General features: G+C 42.1%; 1 protein-coding gene across 2 annotated transcripts in view; it reads left to right on the forward strand.

The window, feature by feature from the left end:
* Positions 1 to 11,839: 11,839 nt before the first annotated feature.
* Positions 11,840 to 25,207, forward strand: part of pigu (phosphatidylinositol glycan anchor biosynthesis, class U) — a 35,610-nt gene continuing 22,242 nt past the window's right edge. For both annotated transcript variants that reach the window (XM_068048846.1, XM_068048847.1), the window contains exons 1-5: positions 11,840 to 12,010; positions 16,200 to 16,264; positions 17,997 to 18,056; positions 18,147 to 18,209; positions 20,382 to 20,491. In XM_068048846.1, coding sequence (XP_067904947.1) covers positions 11,881 to 12,010; positions 16,200 to 16,264; positions 17,997 to 18,056; positions 18,147 to 18,209; positions 20,382 to 20,491 — 428 coding nt within the window. In that variant the 5' untranslated portion in view covers positions 11,840 to 11,880. The remainder of the gene's footprint in view (positions 12,011 to 16,199; positions 16,265 to 17,996; positions 18,057 to 18,146; positions 18,210 to 20,381; positions 20,492 to 25,207) is intronic.

Here is a 25,207-nt window from a genome sequence, read left to right on the forward strand (position 1 = left end):
TACTTGCTGATTTTCAGATGAAAACCACTTACACAAAGGCTTAACATTAATTGGCAAAAAGGGGCAACACTTAAATAAATACATCAAGGCTTTTGCAGTTCATTTAAATGTTTAATTCATTAAACTGTTATTCATTAACAGGAACAGCTATCAATGGAAAAGATAGGAAAGAAATTCGCACAGGGAGAATTTATTCTCCGAAGTGTTTTTATTCTTTTATCAGTTGTGCATTTAAGTGCTTATGGACTGGAGAGGGAGAAAAAAGATTGGATTAATTTTCTTTTATTTAACAAAGATAACCAATCACAGATGTGAGCCCTCAGGTAAACTTTCACTTTGAGTGCTCCTGGTACGGAAGTTTGTACGCCTGAGCATACATAGGGAATTTCTCCTTCCCTAGAATATGGGGAAATGTGGGCTCCTCCTTTGTGTAGCTGGACCAGGTATGATAATACACCAGACAGTCTCCCTATTCTTCATTGCCTGCCCTGATCACAAGCCTCTAAAAGGAATATTGTACAATTAACCCTCTACTCTGCCCTTTTGTCAAGGTAGGGGTGGGGATGGGGTGGTGTGGGGTGGAGGTGCTCTAACTCAGTGGGCTGGATTTTGCCCTGGGCTTCGGGACCCCAGTGTTAGGACTATATGGGGGTTCCGGGCCTGCATGTGCCGGCAGTGAGAGCAGCAGAGCAATCTTCCTAGAGGCAGCCTCCTAATTGTCCACCTCCGAGCTCGCAGTCCAATTAAGGGCAGCTCTGCAGCCTTGGAAGCCGCTCCAGGCAAGGTGGGTGCTGCTGATGTAGCCAGGGATCGCGAGGGCCTCAACGTGACATGCCCTCGCTGGGCTGCACAGCATTCAATGAAAAACTGGGATCTAGACTGGTAAGTCGAGCAGGATGGAGGGGAAACCCCTCTCCTGGATTGCTATCAGTTGTCACTGTGGTCTTTTATAAATGCAGCCCCCTCTTTGGGGAATGGAGCCTGCAGGAAGGCCTGCATTGATCTCGCAGCTTCTGAACGTGGCGAGGTTGCTTCTCTGCTGACAAAATGCCTGTGAGGCCACAAAATCGCTTCTAATTGGGGCCTTAACTATACAAATTAGCAGCCCGTCTCCCTGGAGCGGACAACCGATCTGCTTCCCAGGCCAATCCTGGGAAAGCTCCCCAGCGGCAGGAAAGCGTCAAGGAGCTGTCCCAACACAGCTCCTCCCTATTTTCCCGCGCGCCCCCCCCCCCCCCCACCCCACTCACACCCGCTGCCAAGCCCAACACCAGGGGGCCAGGAAAATTCAGCCCAGCATCTTGCACTGTGGTGCCCCATTCCCCCATATCAACAATTAGTTTACATTCACAGCCCTAAGGCCCCCTGCTGTACCTGATAGTTTCCTGAACCGCCTGAGGCTGAGTTCTCTGGGCTGACGCAATTTAACTACTCAGAAAATTACACCAAATTAAAATGTTGGAAATAACCAAATCCTGAAATAAAAAAGACATGCATTTACATAACACCGTTCATGACCTCAGGAGGTCCCAACGCTCTTTATAGCTAATAAGGTTCATTTGAGGTGTATTCACTGTCGGAATGTCAGAAATTCTGTGGAGTTTCTGGAGGTGTAAAGTGCAAGAGATAATTTAGTCAATACTAGGACAATTATAATTGCAATAATTAGGATTAGAGAACAAGCAAATGGTGCGAGGGAACCTTCATGTAGCACACAGAAGTCTGACTGAAACAACTTCTTTTGTCAGTCTTCAGAGTGAAATGCTGAGGACACCTTCAGTGTGCAGAGAGCATTGCTAACACTGAAAATACAGAGGCCCAAATTCAGATGGTCTTGCTCTGACAGTGGAAGCAGGGCAGGGCAGGGCCTAAGTCAGCTGCTGACTGGGCCCCATCGCAAATTGTGGGAACGGGGTCATTATCTTTAGGGTGGACGCGTTGTGCCTGCAAGGGCACAACAGTGGTGCCAGCTCTGATGAAGATGTGGAATATCAGGGCACCATGTTGCTTCAACGCAGCAGTGGAAGTCTGAGAAGGGATCAACAAGAAAAGAGTTATATAACACTTCAGCTCTCAAGGAAGCTACCAGGCCATTCCTGCAAGGCAATTGATTCCCTCTGAGATCAATTACTTTTTGCCATGGGCATTCTGAAGTATACGAAGGCCTGTAATGGGGCTTGCATCTGCTCTCAGCGGACCTGGGATCTATTGGATGTAAGTGGTGTGCTGGCTGGAATTTCCTAGGGCAGATTTAGTGTTCCTTAAAACCTATGCTAATATTTCCTTCGGTGGCTCAGTGTTAAAATTTGTTCGATAATGTAGTATAAGGGTATCAAAGGGTTAATTTTGAGAGAATGGAAAGATTACTGCCCACAAGGATAAGGTGGGAGAGACTCGAGAACAGTTACAACTTGGCTTTTGAAGGAGTCACACAGGCTAGTGTGGAGTGTATATGGTTACTATACAATAAAGATTAATGTTTAAACACTACAGTCTAAGAACCTCTCTGGCTAGACTCTATACAGTGGCAGCATACAGAACCAAATATATAACAGATAACATTTGTGTGAAGCACCTTGAGTCTTTAAAGGAGCGATATAGGTTGAGAGAAGTTTTGATAGAGATGTTCAAAATCACGAGGGGTCTAGACAGAGTTGATAGAGAGAAACTGCTCCCTTTGGCTGAAGGGTTGACAGCCAGAGATTTACAGTGATTGGCAAAAGAACCAGAGGCGACATGAGGAAAAACCTTTTCAGCAAGTGGTTAGGATATGCGCTGCCTGAGAGTGTGGTGGAGGCAGATTCAATTGTGGATCTCAAAAGGGAATTGGATAATTATTTGAAGAAAAATGATTTGCAGGGCTACGGGAAAAAGGCAGGGGAGTGGGACTAGCTGACTTGCTCTCCCAGAGAGCCAGCACAAACATGATGGGCCGAATTACCTCCCTATGTGCTGTAACCATTCTATAATTATATGATTTTTTAATGGCACCTTCTTGTCTTCAGTTCACCATTCATGCCTCCATTCTTACTCCTTTTCCCAAGCTTAATGGTCAAAAACCTTTCCCCTTTCAAATTCTCAATTAGCATTTATAACCCACTGCCCTGAGTGTGAAGCAGGGAGCTTGGTAAGTGATGACATTTTAAGGGATAATCTCCCTAATCTAGTTTTTTGTTTAAACTTAGCAATTAACAAAAATTACTGTTTAAGTTAAGAGGCAAGTTATGTTTCTTACAGTCTTAAACAGGGATATACAGGCTCTGAGTAGCTGTGGTTACTTAATTAGGTAGCTAGCTTAAACTGGTTTCTGAGCTGCAGCAAAGCTGATTCATCATTGTTTTCAGAGAGTATAAATTCAGGGGTCTCTCAGTGCTGCTTGAGTGCACAGTATGTGAAGAAGGGTGTTCGGTAAGTGAGGGAGTTCGGTAAGAAGGGGAACTATATATTAATTAAGAAAAATCAATTTAATTTAATTGAGAGAAAGAGAGAGCAAGTGGGAGAGTTCACTGGATAACAGCAAGGGAGGAGTGGGGCTAGTTGCTGCTGCTGCTGCCAGTCTGCTGCCGTTCGGAAAGAAATATTGGGGTGTGACATCACAGGGAAGCAGGTAGGTGATTGGCTGGGTGAGACCTCAGAGCTACAAACAGCCGAAGAGGGGAAAGAGAGCAACGAGGCACAGGGAGCTAGTCAATGAGTATATGGTGGGTATTTTCTTACTTATTTTCTTTTTACTGCTGATTTTTATTTTTTCTCTAACATTTAAGTGTATCTCCTAAGTAGAAACTAAAATACCATTAGTCATTAGGTAATCACTTGTATGTTCATTCTATTTATAACCATTTTATTGTGTTTATTTAACTTCCAATATTAGTGCAGTAAATAAATAATTCGAGGCATGGCAGGACTGCTCACATCTGTTGAAAGCACATCCTGTGCCATGTGGGGACTTCAGGACCCTACCCATGTCCTGGACAACTACATGTGCAGAAAGTGCCACCAAATACAAAAACTCGAGCGCCAGATCGTGGAACCCGAGGAGTAGTTGGTGTCATTGATTTACATTCGCGAGGATGAGAGATACATGGATAGCACGTTTCAGGAGGTGGTTACCCCACAGCTTAAGAGAGCACAGGCAGAGAGGCACTGGATGGCTGCCAGACAGACAAGAAGTTTTGTCCCCAGAGGGCACCCCACTTTCTAACCGGCATTCAGTTATGAGTACCGATGGGAGAGAGGGCTCCTCTGGAGAGTGCAGCGCAAGTCATGGCTAGAGCAGCATGGGTGGCTCAGCTGTGCAGGGAAATAGGAGTAAAGACAGGAGAGCAATAGTGGTAGAGGATTCCATAGTTAGGGAAACAGACAGGCATTTCTGTGGTCACCGTTGTGACGCCAGGATGGTATGTTGCCTTCCTGGTGCAAGGGTCATGGATATCACCGAGCGGCTACAGAGCATTCTGGAGGGCGCACAGCCGGAGGTCGTGGTTCACATTGGTACCAATGATATAGGTAGAAAAAGGGATGAGGTCTGCAGGATTAGTTTAGGGAGTTAGGAAAGAGATTAGCAAGCAGGACCTCAAAGGCAGTAATCTCCAAATTACTCCCAAGGCCACATGCTCGTCAGTATAGAAATAGAAAAATACACCAGATGAATGCGTGGCTGGAGAAATGGTGCAGAAGGGAGGGCTTCAGATTTCTGGGACATTGGGACTGGTGCTGGGGAAGGTGGGACCTGTACAATCCCGATGGTCTACACCTGAACAGGACCAGGATGAATATCCTTTCAGGAAGGTTTGTTAGTGCTGTTGGGGATGGTTTAGCCTGAGGGCAGTTTCAAATAGGACAAATTCAGAGCAGGAAATAGGAGGCAGAAAATTAAAGAAAAAGCCGATAATTACGCAAAGATGCGTGGCAGGTCAGAAGATTGGACAGAATATAAAAAACAACAAAGAAAGACTAAAAGATTGAGAAAGGCAAAAATTAGAGTACGAGAGAAAGCTAGCTAGAAATATAAAGACAGATAGTAAGAGTTTCTATAGCTATTTATAAAAGAAAAGAGTTAGCAAAGTGAGCATTGGTCCTATAGAAACTGAGTCTGGGGAATTAATAAGGGAAAATAAGGAGTTGGCAGATGAATTGAACAGGTATTTTGCATTGGTCTTCACAATAGATAATACAAGTAGCATCCCCAGAAATAGCTGTAAATCAAGAAATAGAAGGGAGGGAGGAACTCAAGAAAATTACAATCACCAGGAAAGTGGTACTAAGTAAATTGTTGGAGCTGCGGACTTCATCCTAGGGTCCTAAAAAAAAGTGGCTAGTGAGATAGTTGCTGCGTTGGTTTTAATTTTTCAAAATTCCCCAGATTTGGGGAAGGTTCCATTAGATTGGAAAATAGCCAATGTAACTCTTTTATTCAAAAAGGGAGGGAGGGAGACAGAAAGCAGGAACCTACAGACCAGTTAGCTTAACATCTGTCTTAGGGAAAATGTTAGAAGCTATTATTAAAGACATTATAGCTGGTCACTTAGAAAAAATCAAGATAATCAGGCAGAGTCAACATGGTTTTGTGAAAGGGAAATCATGTTTAACCAAGTTATTGGAGTTCTTTGAAGAAGTAACATGTGCTGTGGATAAAAGGGAATTGGTGGTTGTGTTCTACTTAGATTTCCAGAAGGCATTTGATAAGGTGCCACATCAAAGGTTATTGCAGAAAATAAGAGCACATGGTGTAGGGGTAACATATTGACATGGATAGAGGGTTGGCTGGCTAACAGGAAACGGAGAGTAGGCATAACAGGGTCATTTTCTCGTTGGCAAGATGTAACAAGTGGTGTGCCACAGGGATCAGTGCTGGGGCCTCAACCTTTTACGACTTATATCAATGACTCGGATGAAGGAACCAAATGTATGGTTGCTAAATCTGCTGATGGCACAAAGATAGGTAGGAAAGTAAGTTGTGAAGAGGACAAAAGAAGTCCGCAAAGGGATATAGAAAGGTTAAGTGAGTGGGCAAAGACCTGGCAAATGGAGTAGAAACATAGAAGCATAGAAAATAGGAGCAGGGGTAGGCCATTCGGCCCTTTGGGCCTGCTCTGCCATTCAAAAAAGATCATGGCTGATCGTCTAATTCAGTACCCTGTTCCTGCTTTTTCCCCATACCCCTTGATCCCTTTGGCACTAAGAAATATATTTATTTCCTTCTTGAATACATTTAATGATTTGGCCTCCACTGCCTTCTGTGGTAGCGAATTCCACAGGTTCACCACCCTCTGCGTGAAGAAATTTCTCCTCATCTTGGTTCTAAATGGCATACCCCGTATCCTGAGACTGTGGCCCCTGGTTCTGGACTCTCCAGCCACCAGGAACATCCTCCCTGCATCAAGCCTTTCTAGTCCTGTTAAAATTTTATAGGTTTCTTTGAGATCCCCTCTCATTCTTCCAAACTCTAGTGAATATAGGCCTAGTCGACCCAATCTCTCCTCATGCGTCAATCCTGCCATCCCAGGAATCAGCCTAGTAAATCTTCTTTGCACTCCCTCCATGGCAAGAACATCCTTCCTCAGATAAGGAGACCAAAACTGCAGACAATACTCCAGATGTGGTCTCAACAAGGCCCTGTATAACTGCAGTAAGATATCCTTGCTCCTGTACACAAATCATCTTGCAATGAAGGCCAACATACCATTTGCCTTCCTAATTGCTTGCTGCACCTGAATGTGGAAAAATGTGAAATTGTCCATTTTGGCAGGAAAAAAGAAGCATATTATCTCAATAGTGAGAGATTGCAGAGCTCTGAGATGCAAAGGGATCTGGGTGTTTTAATGCATGAATCTCAAAAGGTTAGTATGCAGGTGCAGCAAGTAATTAGGAAAGCTAATAGAATGTTATTGTTTATTGCGAGGGGAATGGAACACACAAGTAGGGAGCTTTGCTTCAGTACAGGGCATTGAGGAGACCACATCTGGGGTAATGTGTACAGTATTGGTCTCCTTATTTAAGGAAGGATGTAAATGCATTGGAAGCAGTTCAGAGAAGGTTTACTAGACGAAAACCTAGAATGGGCGGGATGTCTTATGAGGAAAGGTTGGACAGGCTAGTCTTGTATCTGCTGGAGTTTAGAAGAGTAAGAGGCAACTTGATTGAAACATATAGGATCCTGAGGGGTCTTGACAGGGTGGATGTGGAAAGGATGTTTCCTCTTGTGGGAGAATCTAGAACTAGGGGTCACTGTTTAAAAATAAGGGGTCACCCATTTAAGATCGAGATGAAAAGAAATTTCTCTCAGTGAGTCTTTGGACCTCTCTCCCTCAAAAGGTGGTGGAAGCAGAGTCTTTGAATATTTTTAAGGCTGAGGTAGATAGATTCTTGATAAGCAAGTGGCTGAAAGATTATCAGGGGTAGGCGAGAATGTGGAGTCAAGGTTACATTCAGATCAGCCATGATCTTACTGAATGGCGGAGCAGGCTCGAGGGGCCAAATGGCCTACTCCTCCTCCTAATTTATATGTCCGTATGACTCTGAAAGACAGAAGAAGCAAAGGTTAAAAAGTATACAGTGAATTTGGCAGTGTTTAAAGTTATTTATATAAATACAAGGAATAAAGCCAATGAGCTGAGAGCACAGATAGACATGTGACAACATGATATCATTGCTGTAATGGAAACTTGGCTTAAAGAAGGCCAAAAATGGCAGCTCAACATCCATGGATATAGAGCTTTCAGGCAGGATAGAGAGGGGGATAAAAAAAGGAGGGGGTGTAGCATTATTGATTAAAAAATCAATTACAGCTATGAGGAGGGATGATATGCTAAATGAATCATCAAATGACGCCATACGGGTTGAGCTCAGAAATTTAATAAAGGGGTCGCCACACTACTAAGTGTGTACCATAGACCTCCAAATAGTGAGAGGGTGATAGAAGAGCAAATATGTAGGCAAATATCTGGGTGCAGAATCCATAGGGCAATAATAGTTGGGGATTTCAACCACCCCAATATCAATTGGGATACAAACAGTGTGAAGGGCACAGAGGGCACAAAATTCTTGACTGCATTCAAGAGAACTTTTTCAGCCAGCATGTAACAACCACAATGAGAGGCGCTCAATTCTAGATTTAGTCTTAGGAAATGAAGCTGTGCAAGTGGATGAAGTAGCAGTGGGTGACCATTCTGAAGATAGTGACCATAATACAATTAGATTTAGCATTACTCTGAAAAGGACAAAGATAGAACAGGAGTAAAAGTTCTAAATTGGGGAAAGGCAAATTTTACAAAACTGAGAGGTGACCTGGCGAAAGTGGACTTGATACAGCTACTTGAAAGAAAATCAGTGGCAAACCAGAAGGAGGCATTCAAAAGCAAGATTCTACAGGCACAGTGTAGCCATGTCCCCACAAAGAAAAAGGATGGTACTGCCAAATCTAGAGCCCCTGGTTATCTAGAAGCTTAGACGGTAAGTTAAAGCAGAAAAAGAAAGTTTATGACAGTCACAAAAAACTCAATACTTTAGAAAGCTTTGAGGAGTATAGAAAGTGCAGGGGTGAAGTAAAAAAGGAAATTAGGAAAACAAAGAGAGGATATGAAAAAATATTGGCAGATAAAATCAAGGAAAACTCAAAGATGTTTTATCAATACATTAAGAGCAAGAGGATGACTAAGGAAAGGGTAGGGCCTATCAGAGATGTGCAAGATAACTTATTCGTGGATGCAGAAGATGTGGGCAGGGTTCTTAATGAGTTTTTTGTCTCTGTCTTCACAAAGGAGAGGGTTGATACAGACATTGTAGTTAAAGAGGAGTGTGAAATATTAGATACAATAAGTATAATGAGAGAGGAATCACTAGAGGGTCTGACATCCTTGAAAGTGGATAAATCACCAGGGCCGGATGGATTGTATCCCAGGTCGTTAAAGGAAGCCCAGGAGGAAATAGCGGATGCACTGAGGATCATTTTCAAATCCTTACTAGATACAAGCGAGGTACCAGAGGATTGGAGGTTTGCGAACATTGTACCCATTGTTTAAAAAGGATGTGAGGGAAAGACCAAATAATTATAGGCCTGTCCATCTGACCTCAGTGGTGGGCAAATTATTAGAATCAATTTTAAGAGATAGGATAAACTGTCACTTAAAAAGACACCGATTAATCAGAGATAGTCAGCATGGATTTGTTAAGGGAAGGTCGTGTCTTATCAACTTAATTGAATTTTTTGAGGAAGTATAAAGGAGGATTGATGAGGGTAGTGCAGTGGCTGTTGTTTAAATGGATTTTAGTAAGGCATTTGACAGGGTTCCCACATGGCAGACTGGTCAGAAAAGTAAAAGCCCATGGGATTCAGGGAATGTGGCAAGTTGGATCCAGAATTGGCTTAGAGACAGGAAACAAATAGTAATGGTCGACGGATGTTTTTGCAAATGCAAAGTGGTTTCCAGTGGCATTCCACAGGGCTCAGTGTTGGGTCCCTTGCTGTTTGTGGTATATATTGATGATTTGGACTTAAATGTGGGAAATTTGCAGATGACACAAAATTGGCCATGTTGTTGATAGTGAAGAGGATAGCTGTAGACTCCAGAATGATATCAATGGTTTGGTTGAGTAGGTGGAAAAGTGGCAAATGGAATTCAATCCAGAGAAGTGTGAGGTAATGCATTTGGGGAGGGCAAACAAAGCAAGGGAATACACAATAAATGTGAGGATATTGAGAGGGGTAGAGAAAGATACCTGGACGTGCTGTAACCTGCAAGGCTACGGAAGTTGGGCAACTAGTTTTTTAGCCGGTGCAGACACAATGGGCTGAATGGCCTCTTTCTGTGCCATAACTTTTCTATGGTTCTAAACCAATACTACAATTATTTATCATGTAATTCAGCTGTGTTTTAATAAATTACTACAAAGGCAATTATTAACTCGGCGGCACAGTGGCGCAGTGGTTAGCACCGCAGCCTCACAGCTCCAGCGACCCGGGTTCAATTCTGGGTACTGCCTGTGTGGAGTTTGCAAGTTCTCCCTGTGTCTGCGTGGGTTTCCTCCGGGTGCTCCGGTTTCCTCCCACATGCCAAAGACTTGCAGGTTGATAGGTTAATTGGCCATTATAAAATTGCCCCTAGTATAGGTAGGTGGTAGGGAAATATAGGGACAGGTGGGGATGTGGTAGGAATATGGGATTAGTGTAGGATTAGTATAAATGGGCGGTTGATGGTCGGCACAGACTCGGTGGGCCGAAGGGCCTGTTTCAGTGCTGTATAACTAAACTAAACTAAACAACTCTAGGCATAATTATCTTTCACAGTTTCTCCCCAAAATATCAAAAAAGGGTGTAAAGATAAGCCCAGCAATTACAGCCAGTCAGTTTAACTTCAGTGGTGGGAAAACTTCTAGAAAAAATAATTAGGGTCAAAATCAATAGTCATATGGACAAATGCAAATTAATGAAGGAAAGCCAGCATGGATTTCTTAAGGGAAAATCATGTTTAGCTAACTTTCTGGAGTTTTTTGAGGAAATAACAGAGGGCTGATGAGGGCTATGCTGTTGATGTGGTGTACATGGACTTTCAAAAGGCATTTGATATAGTGCCACACAACAGACTTGTGAGCAAACGTGCAGCTCATGGAATAAAAGGGACGGAGCAACATGGATACAAATTTTCTGAGTATCAGGAAACAAAGAGTAGTGGCTAATGGATGTTTTCAGGCTGGAGGAAGGTTTGTAGTGGAATTCCGCAGGGATCAGTGTTGGGACCTTTTACTTTTCCTCATATATATTAATGACCTAGACCTTGGTGTGCAGATGATACAAACCTTGAAAGCATTGTGAGCTGTGAGGAGGATAATGTAGAACTTCAAAAGGACGTAGACAAGTTGGTGGAACGGGCAGACAGGTGGCAGATGAAGTCCCATGCAGAGAAATGTGAAGTGGTTCATTTTGGTAGGAAGAACATGGAGAGACAATATAGAATAACGAGCACAATTCTAAAGGGGGTGCAGGAGCAGTGGGACCTGGGTTTATATGTGCATAAGTCATTGAAGGTGGCAGGACAGGTTGAGAGAGCGGTTAATAAAGCTTACAGTATCCTGGGCTTTATTAATAGGGGCATAGAGTACAAGAGCAAAGAAGTTATGTTGAACTTTTACAAGACACTAGTTGGGATTCAGCTGAAGTATTGCAGCCAATTCTGGGCACCGCACTTGAGGAAAGAGGTGAGGCCATTGGAGAGAGTGCAGAAGAGATTCACGAGAATGGTTCGAGGGATGAGGAATTTCAATTATGAAGATAGATTGGAGAAGTTAGGACTCTTAGGACTGGTTTCCATGGAGCAGGCTGAGAGGTGATTTGATAGAGGTATTCAAAATCATGAGGGGTCTGGACAGAGCAGATAGAAACTGTTCCCACTCGTGAAAGGATCGAGAACAAGAGGGCACAGATTTAAAGTATTTGGTAAGAGAAATAAAAATAGCATGAGGAAAAACCTATTCACGCAGCGAGTGGTTAAGGTCTGAAAAGAAAGAATGTGCAGGGTTATGGGGAGAAGACAGGGGAATGGAACTGAGGGAGTTGCTCTTTCAGAGAGCCAGTGCGGACACGATGGGCCGAATGGCCTCTTTCTGCTCTGCAGCTGTTCTGTGATTCTGCAATCTGCTCAGAACATTCCAACTTTGAAGTTTCGAGTTTTGTTCACTGAATATTGGGGGCAGCCCCTTTGCGGCCACCGTCGCTGCAGCTCCTCGTGACGTCGGCACACGCGCGGTGCATCGCGGTCGTTGTAGGCCAGGCGGCGCCGCGCGGGACTACAACGCCCGGGGTGCACTGCGCGGCCGACGTCATTTCCTCTTTCCCCATCCTCGCTTCCGGCCCCCACCACCACCACCGGGCTGGTGGTTGGGACAATGGCCGCCTCCTTGGTGCTGCTGCTGATTGTGGCTGTGACTGTCAGGGCTGTGCTGTTTCGCTCTTCGCTGGCAGAGTTTATTTCGGAGCGAGTGGAAGTGGTGTCGCCTCTGAATTCTTGGAAGCGAGGTATTTTTTTTTAACATTAACTGACCCTGTCCTGTCAGTGTGGATGGAGACAACTCTGGGCTCAGGGACTTTGATTGTCAGTTCATGCTGCTGGTGCAATTAACCTGCAAAAATCCCCATTCATGACCAGCAGCACTCATCATTTAAATGGCTTATATATATATATATATGTGTGTGTAACATATTCTAATGCTGTTGCTAGGATTTCAGTAATGTGTAACTGGGGTTATGAGATTTACTGTTTAAAAAAGTCTTGCATTTAAATAGCTTCTCATGCCACCTTTCAGAAACTTACCATAGTCTTATTCCATTAAAATCACTGGCTCTGAAATGCAGTGGCACTTGTGCAGGCAAATGCTGCAGCTATTTTGTTTTGCAAGATTTTGCAAGTGGCAGTGAAGTGCATGGTCATATTGATCAATCTATTTTAGTTTACCGAGTTTTAGTTTACCACTGACCACCTCCAGGCACTTGCCCATTGTCTCTCGAGACAAGGAGACCAAAGAAGAAGAAAAGATTTTAGTTTAAAAAGACTTGTGTTTGTATAGCGCCTTTCACAACCTCAAGGCTGCCCACAGCACTTTACAGCCAATGAAGTACTTTTGCAACGTAGTCACGGCTGTAATGTATGAAATATGGTGGACAATTTGTGCACAGCAATCTCCCACATTCTGCAATGTGGTAATGACCAGATAATTTTTTTTTGGGATGGTGAATGAGGGATAAATATTGGCCAGGACAACAGGGATAACTTGCCTGCTCTTCTTTGAAAGAGCAACCATGGGATATTTTATGTCCGCCTGAGAGTAGGCAGGGCCTTGGTTTAACATCTCATCTGATAGACAGCACCTCTGACAATGCAGCACTTCTTCAGTACTGCATTGAAGTGTCAACCTAGATTTTTGTCCTGGAGTAAGAGTTGAACCCATAGCCTTCTGACATAGAGGTGAGAGTTGTTGGTTAGGACACCAGGTAAACCCCTGAAATAAGCAAATCATTTAACATCTCATATATGAAGGATAACTCTGCCATCGCATAACTACTTGAATGCTGTACTGGAATGCCAGCCTGGATTCTGTATTCAGTTTTTATATTGTGTGTGGCTTGAGCCCACACCAACTGCTAACTAGTTCAAGCTGACAGTCTCAATTTTGGAATATTTGCAAAGCGCTCAACAGTGCAGTTACAGATCTTCCAAACTTGGTTTGTTTCTGGAGAGGGAATTTCTGAGCTGTATAATACTGGGTGAAATACTTATAGTTGTTGATTGTGGTGAAAACAGATTGAACTGTTGAATTAAGTCATTAGGGCTGTCAAGTGTTTTATAAAAATAAATTATGATTAATCTCCTATTTTTTCCTATTAATCTTGGTTTTAATCACATATTTAATATTTGTATGCCAGCTTTGCTCTTAAAGTTTCTAACAGCCATTTAAGTTATACTGGTGTCTTGTTTTGTCTTGTGTGTGAGTATGTCAGCCTTGTGCTTACCGGTACCAGAGGAAATATGGTTGACAAGGCAAAGATTGATTATAAATCAGCATGAGTAGCATTGTTATACCTGTTGGGGTTAACAGCATAATACAGAGGCACTGAAAACTAAAGGAAAGGAATAGAAAATTACTTCATTCCTAGCCATCGGTAAAGGTAATGAGTAAATCATGATCCCAAAATCCCATTCTTGATCCACCTTGCTCATTATTTTCCCATTAGGCTAGTTATCCCTCTGTGTTGTCCTTGTCACTAAGTGCATAACTTAACATTTATCTGCATTGAACTGTCTGCACATTTCCCTGAGAAATTAGGTCTCCCTGTAACGTTCCTCATCCTCCAGCATATTAACTTGGTGTCATCTGTGAATTTTCTGATAAAGGCAACAATTTTTTTTTGGATATACGGTACTTACTTTGCTATTTGCACTGATAAGATACAATTCTTACATTGTAATCAACTAAATACTCCTCAAACGTTTCTCTGAACTGACAGATATAGGAAATGGGGTTATTGAGTGCACATTATATCTGATAAGGAGTACTAAAGTTCTGCATGCATTAAGATGTGAGGGTCTCCCATTTCAGTATTTAGTATCCAACCTATGCATTATATTAGGGGAGAAAAGGTACAAGATTTTATTAATGAAGCTGAAAGTTGATTTGTTGGTGTCGGCCATGTGGTGAGCAGTGACTTAGACTTCAAAAAACTTGTATGTATTATGACTGTGATTTCTGACTGGTTTGGTGAAGTCTTCTATTCTCCAATATCCCCTGTTCATTGAAGATAACTGGGTGCTAAGGGTCTACTAACAAAGCAATAGAGCATGGGTGATGAAGTGAACTATTTCCAGTTATATGCTGTGTTCCGGGATTTCCATATGCAAGCAAAAGATAGTTGCTAATTCAAGGTAGAGTTTATTTAGTTTACGCATTCATTCTCTTTTGACTGTGAAGTATATGGCACAGTTGAGGGCAGCTGCAATCACGCAACGTTCGTGCATTTCCACCAGGAGTAGCAGCACTCCCATCAGGAATGGAACCTTGGCTCAATTTTCTTTGCTAACCCAGAGTGATAAAGCCAACTCTGGTGATCCTGGCAGATATAAACTGAGCCCTTGCAGGCCAGGGATTGAATTTGGGACCTTCCTGGTCTGTATGACTCGATGCCATAGAAAGAAAATTCAAAGGACGAATATTGTGATTGTTAAAGAGGTGCTTTGTATCACTTATTTAATATTACACCCATATCCAACTGAAGCATGCACTCATCTAATTACAAATTTATAAAAAATTCTTCTAGTTATCAGCCTTTGCGCTAAAATTGAGCTCAGCCACTGTTTGCTCGTGAATTTGAAAACCAGTCGTGGTCCCAGCTCCCGGTTGCTATCCAGTGAGTTGCTCGAAGCTACACTTGGATTGAGGTCAGGTGAAAAGAGGAGGGGGAGATTACGCTGTGATGCTTTCACCATTCGAATAGTTTGCACACTGTCACAGTGTAGGCTCACCCGTGAAAATGGTCACTTGGATAAGGCGCCCAAAGTCTGCCAGTATTGCAGAACTGTACCTCAGTCCAATTCAAGACTTTCAGGACAGGAAGGGAGAAAATTGGAAAAGCAATGCGATTAAAAAAAAATCTTAGTTGGAGTGATGAGCACTGCAGTGAGCCTTCAGGCAAGGCTCCTCAGCTATGGTCTGTTCAACCCTCCTGCTTTGAAAATGACAGCTTTTCTAGGATTACAGGAGCACCTCTCTGCTGGAATTTTATGGTTATAATTCTATGGAAATTAATGCATGGTTGGGATTAATTACAAACCAGTAATTTCTTTCAGCCAATAATTTATAGAATGATCTAGCAGGGAGGGAGGCTATTTGGTCCATCATGTCTGTGTTGGCTCTTTGATAGAGCTAGCAGTTTATCTAATTCCCCTGATCTTTGCACATAGCCCTGCAATTTTTTTGCTTACATATTTATCTAATTCTCTTTTGAAGGTTGTCATTGAATGTATTTCCACCACCCTTTCAGGCAGCGCATTCCAGATCATCATAACATGCTGAGTTTTAAAAAAACAGGGTTCTTCTTATCTCTAATTCTTCTCCCAGTTATTTTAAATCTGTGCCCCCGGTTACCAGTCCTCCTGTTAGTGGTAACTCTTTTTCCCTATTTAATCTATCAAAACCCCTTGTAATTTTGAACACCTCTATTAAATCTCCCTGAACCACCTTTGCTGTAAGGAGGGTAATCCCAACTTTTCCAGTATCTCCATATATCTCAAGTCCCTCATCTCTCATACCATTTTGGTAAATCTCTGCACCCTTGCCAAGGCCTTGAAATCCTTCCTAAAGTTCAATGTTTTTTAAATTAGAAAATAAACCAAATTCTTCTTCAAGCTGAAATTGTGCATTTGCCTTGTCGGTTGAAACTCAGCTCAGTTACTGCTGCTTTCTTGCTCCTTTGCCATTTCTCTGCTTGTAGCTAAAACACTGCTTTTCCTGATCCAGAGTAATACACAATGACGGTAGCTTTTTGAACATTTGGAACAGAGCAAAAGCAACGCCCCCCTCTCCCAAACTATTAGAAATTTTTTAATGAGCTTATCTGTGGACGTCTCCTCAGAATTGCTCAAGGTCAAATGTTTCCATCTGCGGTTCTCTATTTTGTGCTTGGTTAAGTAATGTTTGTTTCCTTTTTATTTTAGTTGTGGAAGGGCTTTCTTTGCTGGATCTAGGAGTGTCCCCATATTCTGGAAATGTGTTCCACGAAGTAAGTACGATATTGTCAGCTGTATATTACTGGTCATTCTTGGTATGACATGGGGCTCACCATGAATCTATTGATACTTAAACATGTAGCCAGGACTGTGATGCTGCAGAATATGTTCTGATGTCCAGGTGTGCACATTACAGTGTTCTTCTTCCTGTTCATAGGGCATTTTCTATGCAGGCTTTGCACAAATTTAGGAAAACTGTGTACATAATGTATTGGAAAGTCACTTCTTACTGTTCAATGTATCAGTGGTGCAGTGTCTTTTATTGAGGACCTCAGGATGTCCCAACATGTTTTACAATCAATTAAGTACTTTTGAAGTGTAATCACTGTCGTAGGAAGCATGACGGACAATTTGCACACAGCAAGCTCCCGCAAACAACAGTGTGATAATGACTGGATAGTCAATTTTAGGTGTTGAGAAATAAATGTTTTCCAGGACATTGGGTAACTCCTCTGCTCTTGTTTGAGTAGTTCTGCAGGATCTTTCACATCCACCTGAGATGGCAGGTGGGACCTCGGTTTAATGTCTCATCTAAAAGATGGCACCTCTGATAGCCTAGGCAGTACCTAAGGAGTGCCTGCACTATGTACTCAATTCTCTGAAGTGCGTCTTTAACCCCATCCTTCTGACTCGGGCGAGACTGCTACCCACCAGTGATCCTTGCAGTGCTCTACGGGCTTATTTTTGAGCACTGGCTTATATGACAAGTGAACCTATCTGTGTTTCATATATACTGGAATGGGGAGAGCTGTTATGCTGAAACTTTGGTGCTTTCAAGTATGTAAAATAACCCTTTTGGGGATCCCCTATTAGTCCAGTTCATTGCTAAGTACACTGCAAGTATGTAACTGAGCCATATAGACACAGAAAATATCCAGCTCAATATCCGTATTTGCCGAGTTCACTGATCTCAGCTAAGGTAGTAATAGAGGTTGAAGATAACTTTATATCCTTGGGCTGTGGGGGAGAGGGGCAACCAGCGAGAGTCCTGATCACTATCCAGTGATCTCTGCTGGAAAGAATGTGTAGATGTTGGCTGAGGATATAGAAGTGTTCCCTGCGGTCAAATGCTAATGCTCCATGTGTAGGCTCACGCTTAAATAATGGCCACTTGATTGAGGTACCAGAGGGGAAATGGGCATTTGCAGACCATATGTCCCTTAAAGTTTAGCAAGGGAGCTCACTTTTTGGAGGCAGAGCATTGACCAACTTCACCAATGGATTCGATTGCTTACAGTGCTTTTGCACTGATATTTGTTTAGCTCACAGAAGCTTAGCTCTGCGCACCAATACACTACAAAATTCTCCCCTCTCATCTTGCTGGCCTTTTTCATGTGTCCGCGATCCTGCCACAAAGCTTTGAGATAGAGTTAGCAGTGTAAATGCAGGAGCAGTTGCTGGGTTGCTTGTCGTCCACAAGACTAAACAAACTAAACAAGCATCAGTGTAAAAGCACCTTTCGAGTCATGTGGGCAGTGCGATGTGGTGCTCGAGTAAATGTGTGTCCCCGATTTGTCATTTCAACTGCCGTAGGAATGTTTGTTTGAGCAGGGCCTGACCTAAAGTCATCCTTGTCTGTCAAGTATTTCATTCTGTTGCCCTGGAACACTGGAAATTGGGGGCCCAATGTTCAACCAGAATATTCCTATAAACACTGCTATCTCTATTGCTGCCATCAGATTAATCTTGTATATAACTAGTACTTCTATTTGTTTTATTTTACAGACACCACTTATTATATACCTCTTTCATTTCCTTGTTGATTATGCTGAGTTTGTCTTTATGGTAAGTAATGTTATTGAATGCTGCCTGTTTATATCCTTTTTAAATACTTCTGTGTGGATTTTTGACACCAACTGAATTTTGTTTCCACAGACGATGGATGTTATAACTGCAGTTGCACTGTATATTGTCGCTGATGAATTCAACAAAGTTGTGGTAAGAAAATTGTAGTTAATATGCAGTATTGTAACTGTGCAAGCCCCTCATGCTGATATTCCAGTATTACTTGTATTGCTTATTGTTATGACCAAGATGGGAGTAATGCATTGTTAATTCAGTCCCACTACTCCACAGATCCTAGTATATTAGTAAAGTTTCCCACCTACCGGATAATAACCAAATTAAACACTATTTGTCCCCCAGAATAAAGCCCACCAAACCAGGTTTCTTTAAACAACAATAAAATTAACTATTAATAAACTAACTCTTAAATAATGATGAGATAACTCTATATGTGAAAAAGATTCTTTTACGACTTCTTATTCTTTCTAACACTTCTGTACACACACATATTCAAAAAAAAAAGTTAACCAGGAAAAAAGACTTTATCGGTTTACAACTGTTTCTTAGGAGTAATAAAATAATTAGGTTGTCATGGTAGGATATTTTTGGGGTGGTGACGTGTCACAGAGTCGAATAGTCAGATGCCACTCGAAGTCTCTCCAGGCGAGGTTGATGAACAGTCTATGATGGGTAGGCTTTCAAGGCAATTTTTCTGCATCAGGCATCAGGTCTTTCAGCAAAGGGTCGAACAACAGGACTGCTTGGGATTTGAAGTAGCAGTCTAGCAACAGAAGCTTTCTTGAGATTTCAGATCCCCAAAACACACGGGCAACAGGAATCACTCTTGAGGCAGAGATTTTCCAGAGACTGGGGGCAATAGGAATTTGTTACCTTACAAATTGCAGGGGCTTTCTCTCTACAAAGCAGTTTTCCTCCACAGAGTAGCAACTCCTCTTTTCCTGGGTCTTTTCCTCGCTCCAGGCAGACCACAACCACACCTCAAATGTAGGATTTCTTTACCAAGAGAGGTAAGTCTTTTCCAGAAAGTAGGTCTTTTCTCTGGTCTGCAAAAACAGGCCCTAGCCATGTGTCTCTGTATGCTGCTGGTCCAGCCCACACTTCTTTTGCGATGCAAAATGAAACTAAAATCCACAATCAAGCCTTGTGACAGTCATAAAGCTTCCTGCCATTTCCCTGTTGAGTTGTTTGGAAACAGGCGCCTTGCAGTCTGTGCACACTTCATTCAGTCCACAATTCAAATTTCAGCTCTTAAAGCACTTTTTGCAAAGAAAAATAGAAACTCTGACATTATAGAAGTGTCTCTTTAGAGACCAAAAGCCTCCCTTTCACAGCTGATGTATATATTTCTCCACAGAAGAAACCTTCCCTATTCACATCGTAGCATAGATTCCTACTCCAAGTGCAAAGTTATTGACGTTCTGCAGTTTTTATGCTCAAGAGCTTTGAAAGACAAGCTAGACTTTTAAGAAATCTAAATCAGTTTTTGTACATTTTTGCAATTTTTTGGTGAATGAACTATTAATAGATTATGATAGCAAGATGTATAAATTGGCCGTTTCTCTACAAATGTTGACCCGAGCAGGAGCTTTTGCTGGCAAATTAACCGGGATTCTTTGTCTCACAGTAAGGGGGTGAGAATAAGTTCTGGGCTGCACAAATTTATTTTGTGAATTGACAGTACTTAACTAACCAGATTCCTTTTTTTGTCAGAGGGATTTGATAACCATTTACTTATCTGTTAAAACAAATGTAAACGTTTCTGAGCTCCCACAGTGGTTTACCACATAAATACATGTGCAGCATGACATTAAAGCTAGACAAGCCAGTAGAACCCCAAGTCCGTATTGATTTCAACTGGGATTGTGTGTTGGGCTAGGGAGAATAAACCTACCAGCTCCCAATCGCTACCTAGTGACTTCTGCTGGGAAGTGAATGTGGGTTTGCATATTGAATGAGAATAGGCTCGGCTGTGATGCCCTATATGGTCAAATAGCTTGGTGATGCACACTTTGATAAGGTACCAGAGAGCTATGCTCCAGCAGGAGTCAGTACTTTCAGGAGAAGAGGTGGGGAAATTGAGAGAGGAGAAGCAAAAACCCATTTATTCTTTGGCGTGTTAGAGGTGCTACTGTTACAGAGCTTAATGTCATAATATTTAACAGCTCCACGTTTCATAAGGAGAGCGAGAATATTTATGCCCTACTGCTCAGGGGAGAATAGAATTTCAAAGCATTATAAATTAAATGTGTAGAATTGAATTATAAATTTGGCATTGCATTTTTTAATTTAATTTTTACTTCTCAGTTTAGAAAACAGCGGATTGCTTTTGAATTCCAGAAATATGCTCCCGATGTCATCACGCTGGTCAGGACTCCTAAAGAGATGTATCATATTCCTCTTAAGGTAGCACTGTTGTAAGTAAGAAAGCACATTGCCATTATCAGTACTGTGATATCTGTGCTCAGGTATGGTCACTAGGATGGCCATGTGGCACAGTGTGTTTGTACAACATGACAAAGATTGGGTAGACTCAGGTTCTGACCTGGCTGGCATTGGCACCGGCATCCTACTTGGAACCATAGAAACTTTACAGCACAGAAAGAGACCGTTCAGCCCATCATGTCTGTGCTAGCCAAGAAAGAGCAATCCAGCCTAATCCCACTTTACAACTCTTGGTCCCTATCCCTGTGGGTTACAGCACTTCAAGTGCATGTCCATGTTTTTTTTTAACTGGGATGAGGGCTTCTGCCTCTACCACCCGTTCAGGCAGTAAGTTCCAGACTGTTATGACCTCAGTGAGACCCTTAACGTTAAAACATGAGATATGAACTCCCCAGACCAATTTAACAAATTACATGACAAGATTACACTTTTTAAGACGTTTATTGTAACAACCAAACTAAAAATTACCATTAACCAAATAGTACTTTGTAAGTAGTTTAGATTTAGAGATACAGCACTGAAACAGGCCCTTCGGCCCACCGAGTCTGTGCCGACCATTAACCACCCATTTATACTAATCTTACACTAATCCCATATTTCTACCACATCCTCACCTGTCCCTATATTCCCCTACCACCTACCAATACTAGGGGAAATTTATAATGGCCAATTTACCTATCAACCTGCAAGTCTTTTTTTGGCTGTGGGAGGAAACCGGAGCACCCGGAGGAAACCCACGCAGACACAGGGAGAACTTGCAAACTCCATACAGGCAGTACCCAGAATTGAACCCGGGTCGCTGGAGCTGTGAGGCTGCGGTGCTAACTACTGCGCCATTGTGCCGCCCAATTAATACTCCAAATTAGAGAGAGGTATTTTCTTCACTTATTAGAACACTTGAAAACCCCACACTACGTTTATACACTTACACAGTCCTGCTTGAAGCAAAATCTTTGAAGCTAAAAGTCCCAAACTCCTCCCAATTGCAATGGGTCTGATATCTCAGTCCTTCTCAAAGTCACTGTCCTCTCCGCTCACTACTTCCGAGCACTTTCGACCTGGACATCCCTCAATAAGGTGATTTCTGGTGATCCTGTTGGTCTTGTCTTCTCCGCAAACCTTGACTTTCGAATTGGGTTCAAGAATTTGTAGCCTTTTGCTGTGTCACTGTGCAGAGAGTAGGTGTTTGCCCCCCCTCTCTCTCCCTCGAGGCTGCCGCCACTGTTGTTGTCTTTCTTACATCAAATTTTCTAAAGTCTGTGGAATTTATCCAGAAACCGAAGGTCAATAGCCATTTGTTTGTTGTTTGACTGGATAATCTATTTTTAGTGACGTTGGTTTCAGTGATCAATATTAGTCAGGACTGGGGATAACTCCCCTGCTCTTCGATGAAATACTACCACAGGACTATTTACGTCTACCTGAGAGAACAGACGAGGCCTGAGTTTAACCTCCCATTTGAAAGGCGGCAGCCCTGAGTCTAGCACTCCCTTAGCACTGCACTGGAGTGTCCGCGTAGATTTTTGTGCTGTGGTCTCTGGAGTGGGACTGACTTGGAGGCGAGAGTGCTACTAATTGAGCCGGGTGGGGGGGAATGTGGGTAAAGAGAGCGAGAGAGGCAGGGAAGTGAGTCTGGTTGTTGTTAGGGAATGCCTTGAAAAGACTTGAAACTGGAGGTGGGATAGTGTGTGTATTTGGGTTTTTTGTTTTAAGTACCAGTGTGGAGTCGGGCCATACAGACCAAAAAGGCCATGACATTGATCCCTTGTCTCTGCAGAGTTTATTCTCCTCCAGCATGGCAATAGGGACAATGCATTTGCTCTCAAGTCCTCTCTTGTTGCTGCCAATCACTAACCAATAACCCCCTGCAGGAAAGCGCACGTGTTGAGCGAGGACAGTATTTGATTTGCCTGTGATGCTCTATATGATTGAATAATGTCATTCTTTCACTTCGCACATGAAGAATAGCCATTTGTGTGAAGGCTGGAACCTGTGGGACCCTATCTCAGCACATTTCACTACCTTCTAGAGGGAAGAAAGGAGGATAAAGTTCCAAAGGTCCTTTCTTTTTGGTGTCCTGTTGCATTGTTGCAAGCAGTTTAAAATTGGAATAGACCTCTGTAAGCTGTGGGTTAACAGAACCATACAAGGCCTGACTGTCTTACTGTCATGTCCAAAAAAAATGAAGCCATCCAGAGAATGGCAGATCAAAAACAGTCAGATTATGTAACTAGAAGAGATTTTTTCCCAAACCATCTGGTGTTTTAATTCTAATTGAAAATAGGTCAAATGGGATGTTAATCTGTTAATTGGGTCAATTGTTTAATTATATGCAGGAGGAGTGTGTTAATTGGGGTCTTAGTTAAGCACTTATAAACAAACACTAACTGAGACTGGGGGAGGTTACATGTTTGTAATCCTTTTTACTCTGTGCAATAAATGTGAAACTGAGTAAAGATAGGCTCCAGCATCATCTTTCCACAAAAAAACAACAAGCTTTCTAGAATTTAACACGGGAAATATAATTTTGTCTTAAGTACACAATTGTAAAGAATGGCAGCATTTTGCTGAGCACAGTTGATCGCTAATCTGGTGGAGTTCAAGATAGTGAGTTACAATATAGCTCCAAAGTAGGAATGTTACACTGCAATATTAATCACAAATCTGTTATTAGTAGCCTTTTAACAAAGGGGTTAACCCATTTAATGTAAACTGGTACTAATCCAGTTCAGTGTGGTTTCAAAGTCTGTACAAATAATTGTTTAGTGTGTCCATCACACATTTGAAGGGCCAAGCATTTGTCACACGTGCACCTGATTTGGCTGAAGTATTATCTTCATTTAAAAATTTTAACTGAACCGGTAAGAACCCTTTATGTTTTTGTGATTTCATTTACCTTTTCCTTTAAAATCTGATTATTTTTGGGTTGGGTTTCAAACTGCTGTTGTAGGTGAACCTTAGCTCCCTATGTCCCAGGGAATGTTTTTACTTGGCCAGATATAGCGAGGTAAAGTTCTTAGTGTGCCCAGCTAATAAAGAGAGAATCATTTTTAGAGTATTTCAGCAAATGTTTCTTTCCTGTGCCTTCATGGCATCTTCAGAAGATCAGCACTTTGACTCGTACCTAAACTGTCAAACAAATATATTGAAAAGAAGCGGCAGTGTCCCAGTATATATTTTTTTAATGTATGTGTCAACCAACTGTGAGCCAAAAAGCTGTGGGTTCAACTTCCATTCCAGTGACTTAATCACAAAAATCTAGGCTGACACTCCAGTGCAGTGCTGGGGGAGTGCTGCACTGTTTGGTGTGCCGTCTTTGAGATGAGATGTTAAACCAAGATGCCATCTGACCTCTCAAGTGGATGTAAAAGATCCCACGACACCATATCGTAGAAAAGTAGGGGAGATAATTCCCAGTGCCCTGGCCAATATTTATCCCTCAATCAACATCAGTTTTTAAAAAAATTATCTGGCCATTATCACATTGCTGTATGTGGGAGCTTGATGTGCACAAATTCATTTCAGCATTTCCTACATTACTGCAGTGACCGCATTTCAAAAAGTACCTCATTACCTGCAAAGTGCTTTTGGATGCCCTGAGGTGGTGAAAGACACTATATAAATGCAACTTTTTAAAAATAGTTGTTAAACTTAACTACCTCCTCCTATGGTTGAAAATAATAAATAGCTTACAATTTCTCTGTTAAATTAAGATAAAAATATGTTCTTTACATAGCAATTCTGTTCTTGTTTTCACCATCTAAGGGAAGGTATGTAGCCAGACCAATTCTCTTCACAGGCTCCAGATAGACTCACTGGTACAGAAAGGACAGGCTGATAAGTACCTTCAAACGATTGACCCAATAAATTTAAGTAACTGTTAAATTCAAAGGAAGCTGACAATCAAACATATATTTGAACAAATCACACAGAATGTTTGTATTTGAATTGAATGCTGTCAACAAATAACAATGAAACAACTAAAAACAGCAGCAATGAGATCACTCATTGTTTTAAAACAGTTTTGGCAGATATCTTGTTTTGTCAGTAACCTAATCACAACTAAAAGTAAAAGCTGTTACAAAATAAATTTTAAAAATTTAAAATTGCATGTCACCACAAAATCAATAAACTTAACAAAACAATTGTCTTTTCTGTGTTTGAAATTTCTCCGAACAAAATTTCCCTTGTAATACCAGACCCAGTTTCAAGCACCTGGACCATGAGTTCTGCTACTTCCCACAGTTACCATTCTACACGGGCCTTCCCTGAATGAAGATTCTCACCCAGTTAGCAGACGGCAATTCCCAAATACACAGATGTCACGCTGGAATACGGCTTCTAGAATATACTTAAGGCTGCCACCTTCTTGAGTCTAATAAACACCATCACAGGTTGCAGTGAGGGAAGGGCGGCACAGTGGCGCAGTGGTTAGCACCGCAGCCTCACAGCTCCAGGGACCCGGGTTCGATTCCGGGTACTGCCTGTGTGGAGTTTGCAAGTTCTCCCTGTGTCTGTGTGGGTTTTCCCCGGGTGCTCCGGTTTCCTCCCACAAGCCAAAAGACTTGCAGGTTGATAGGTAAATTGGCCATTATAAATTGTCACTAGTATAGGTAGGTGGTAGGGAAATATAGGGACAGGTGGGGATGTTTGGTAGGAATATGGGATTAGTGTAGGATTAGTATAAA

The sequence above is a fragment of the Heterodontus francisci genome, chromosome 16 (genome assembly GCF_036365525.1).
Source record: "Heterodontus francisci isolate sHetFra1 chromosome 16, sHetFra1.hap1, whole genome shotgun sequence".
NCBI lineage: Eukaryota > Metazoa > Chordata > Chondrichthyes > Heterodontiformes > Heterodontidae > Heterodontus > Heterodontus francisci.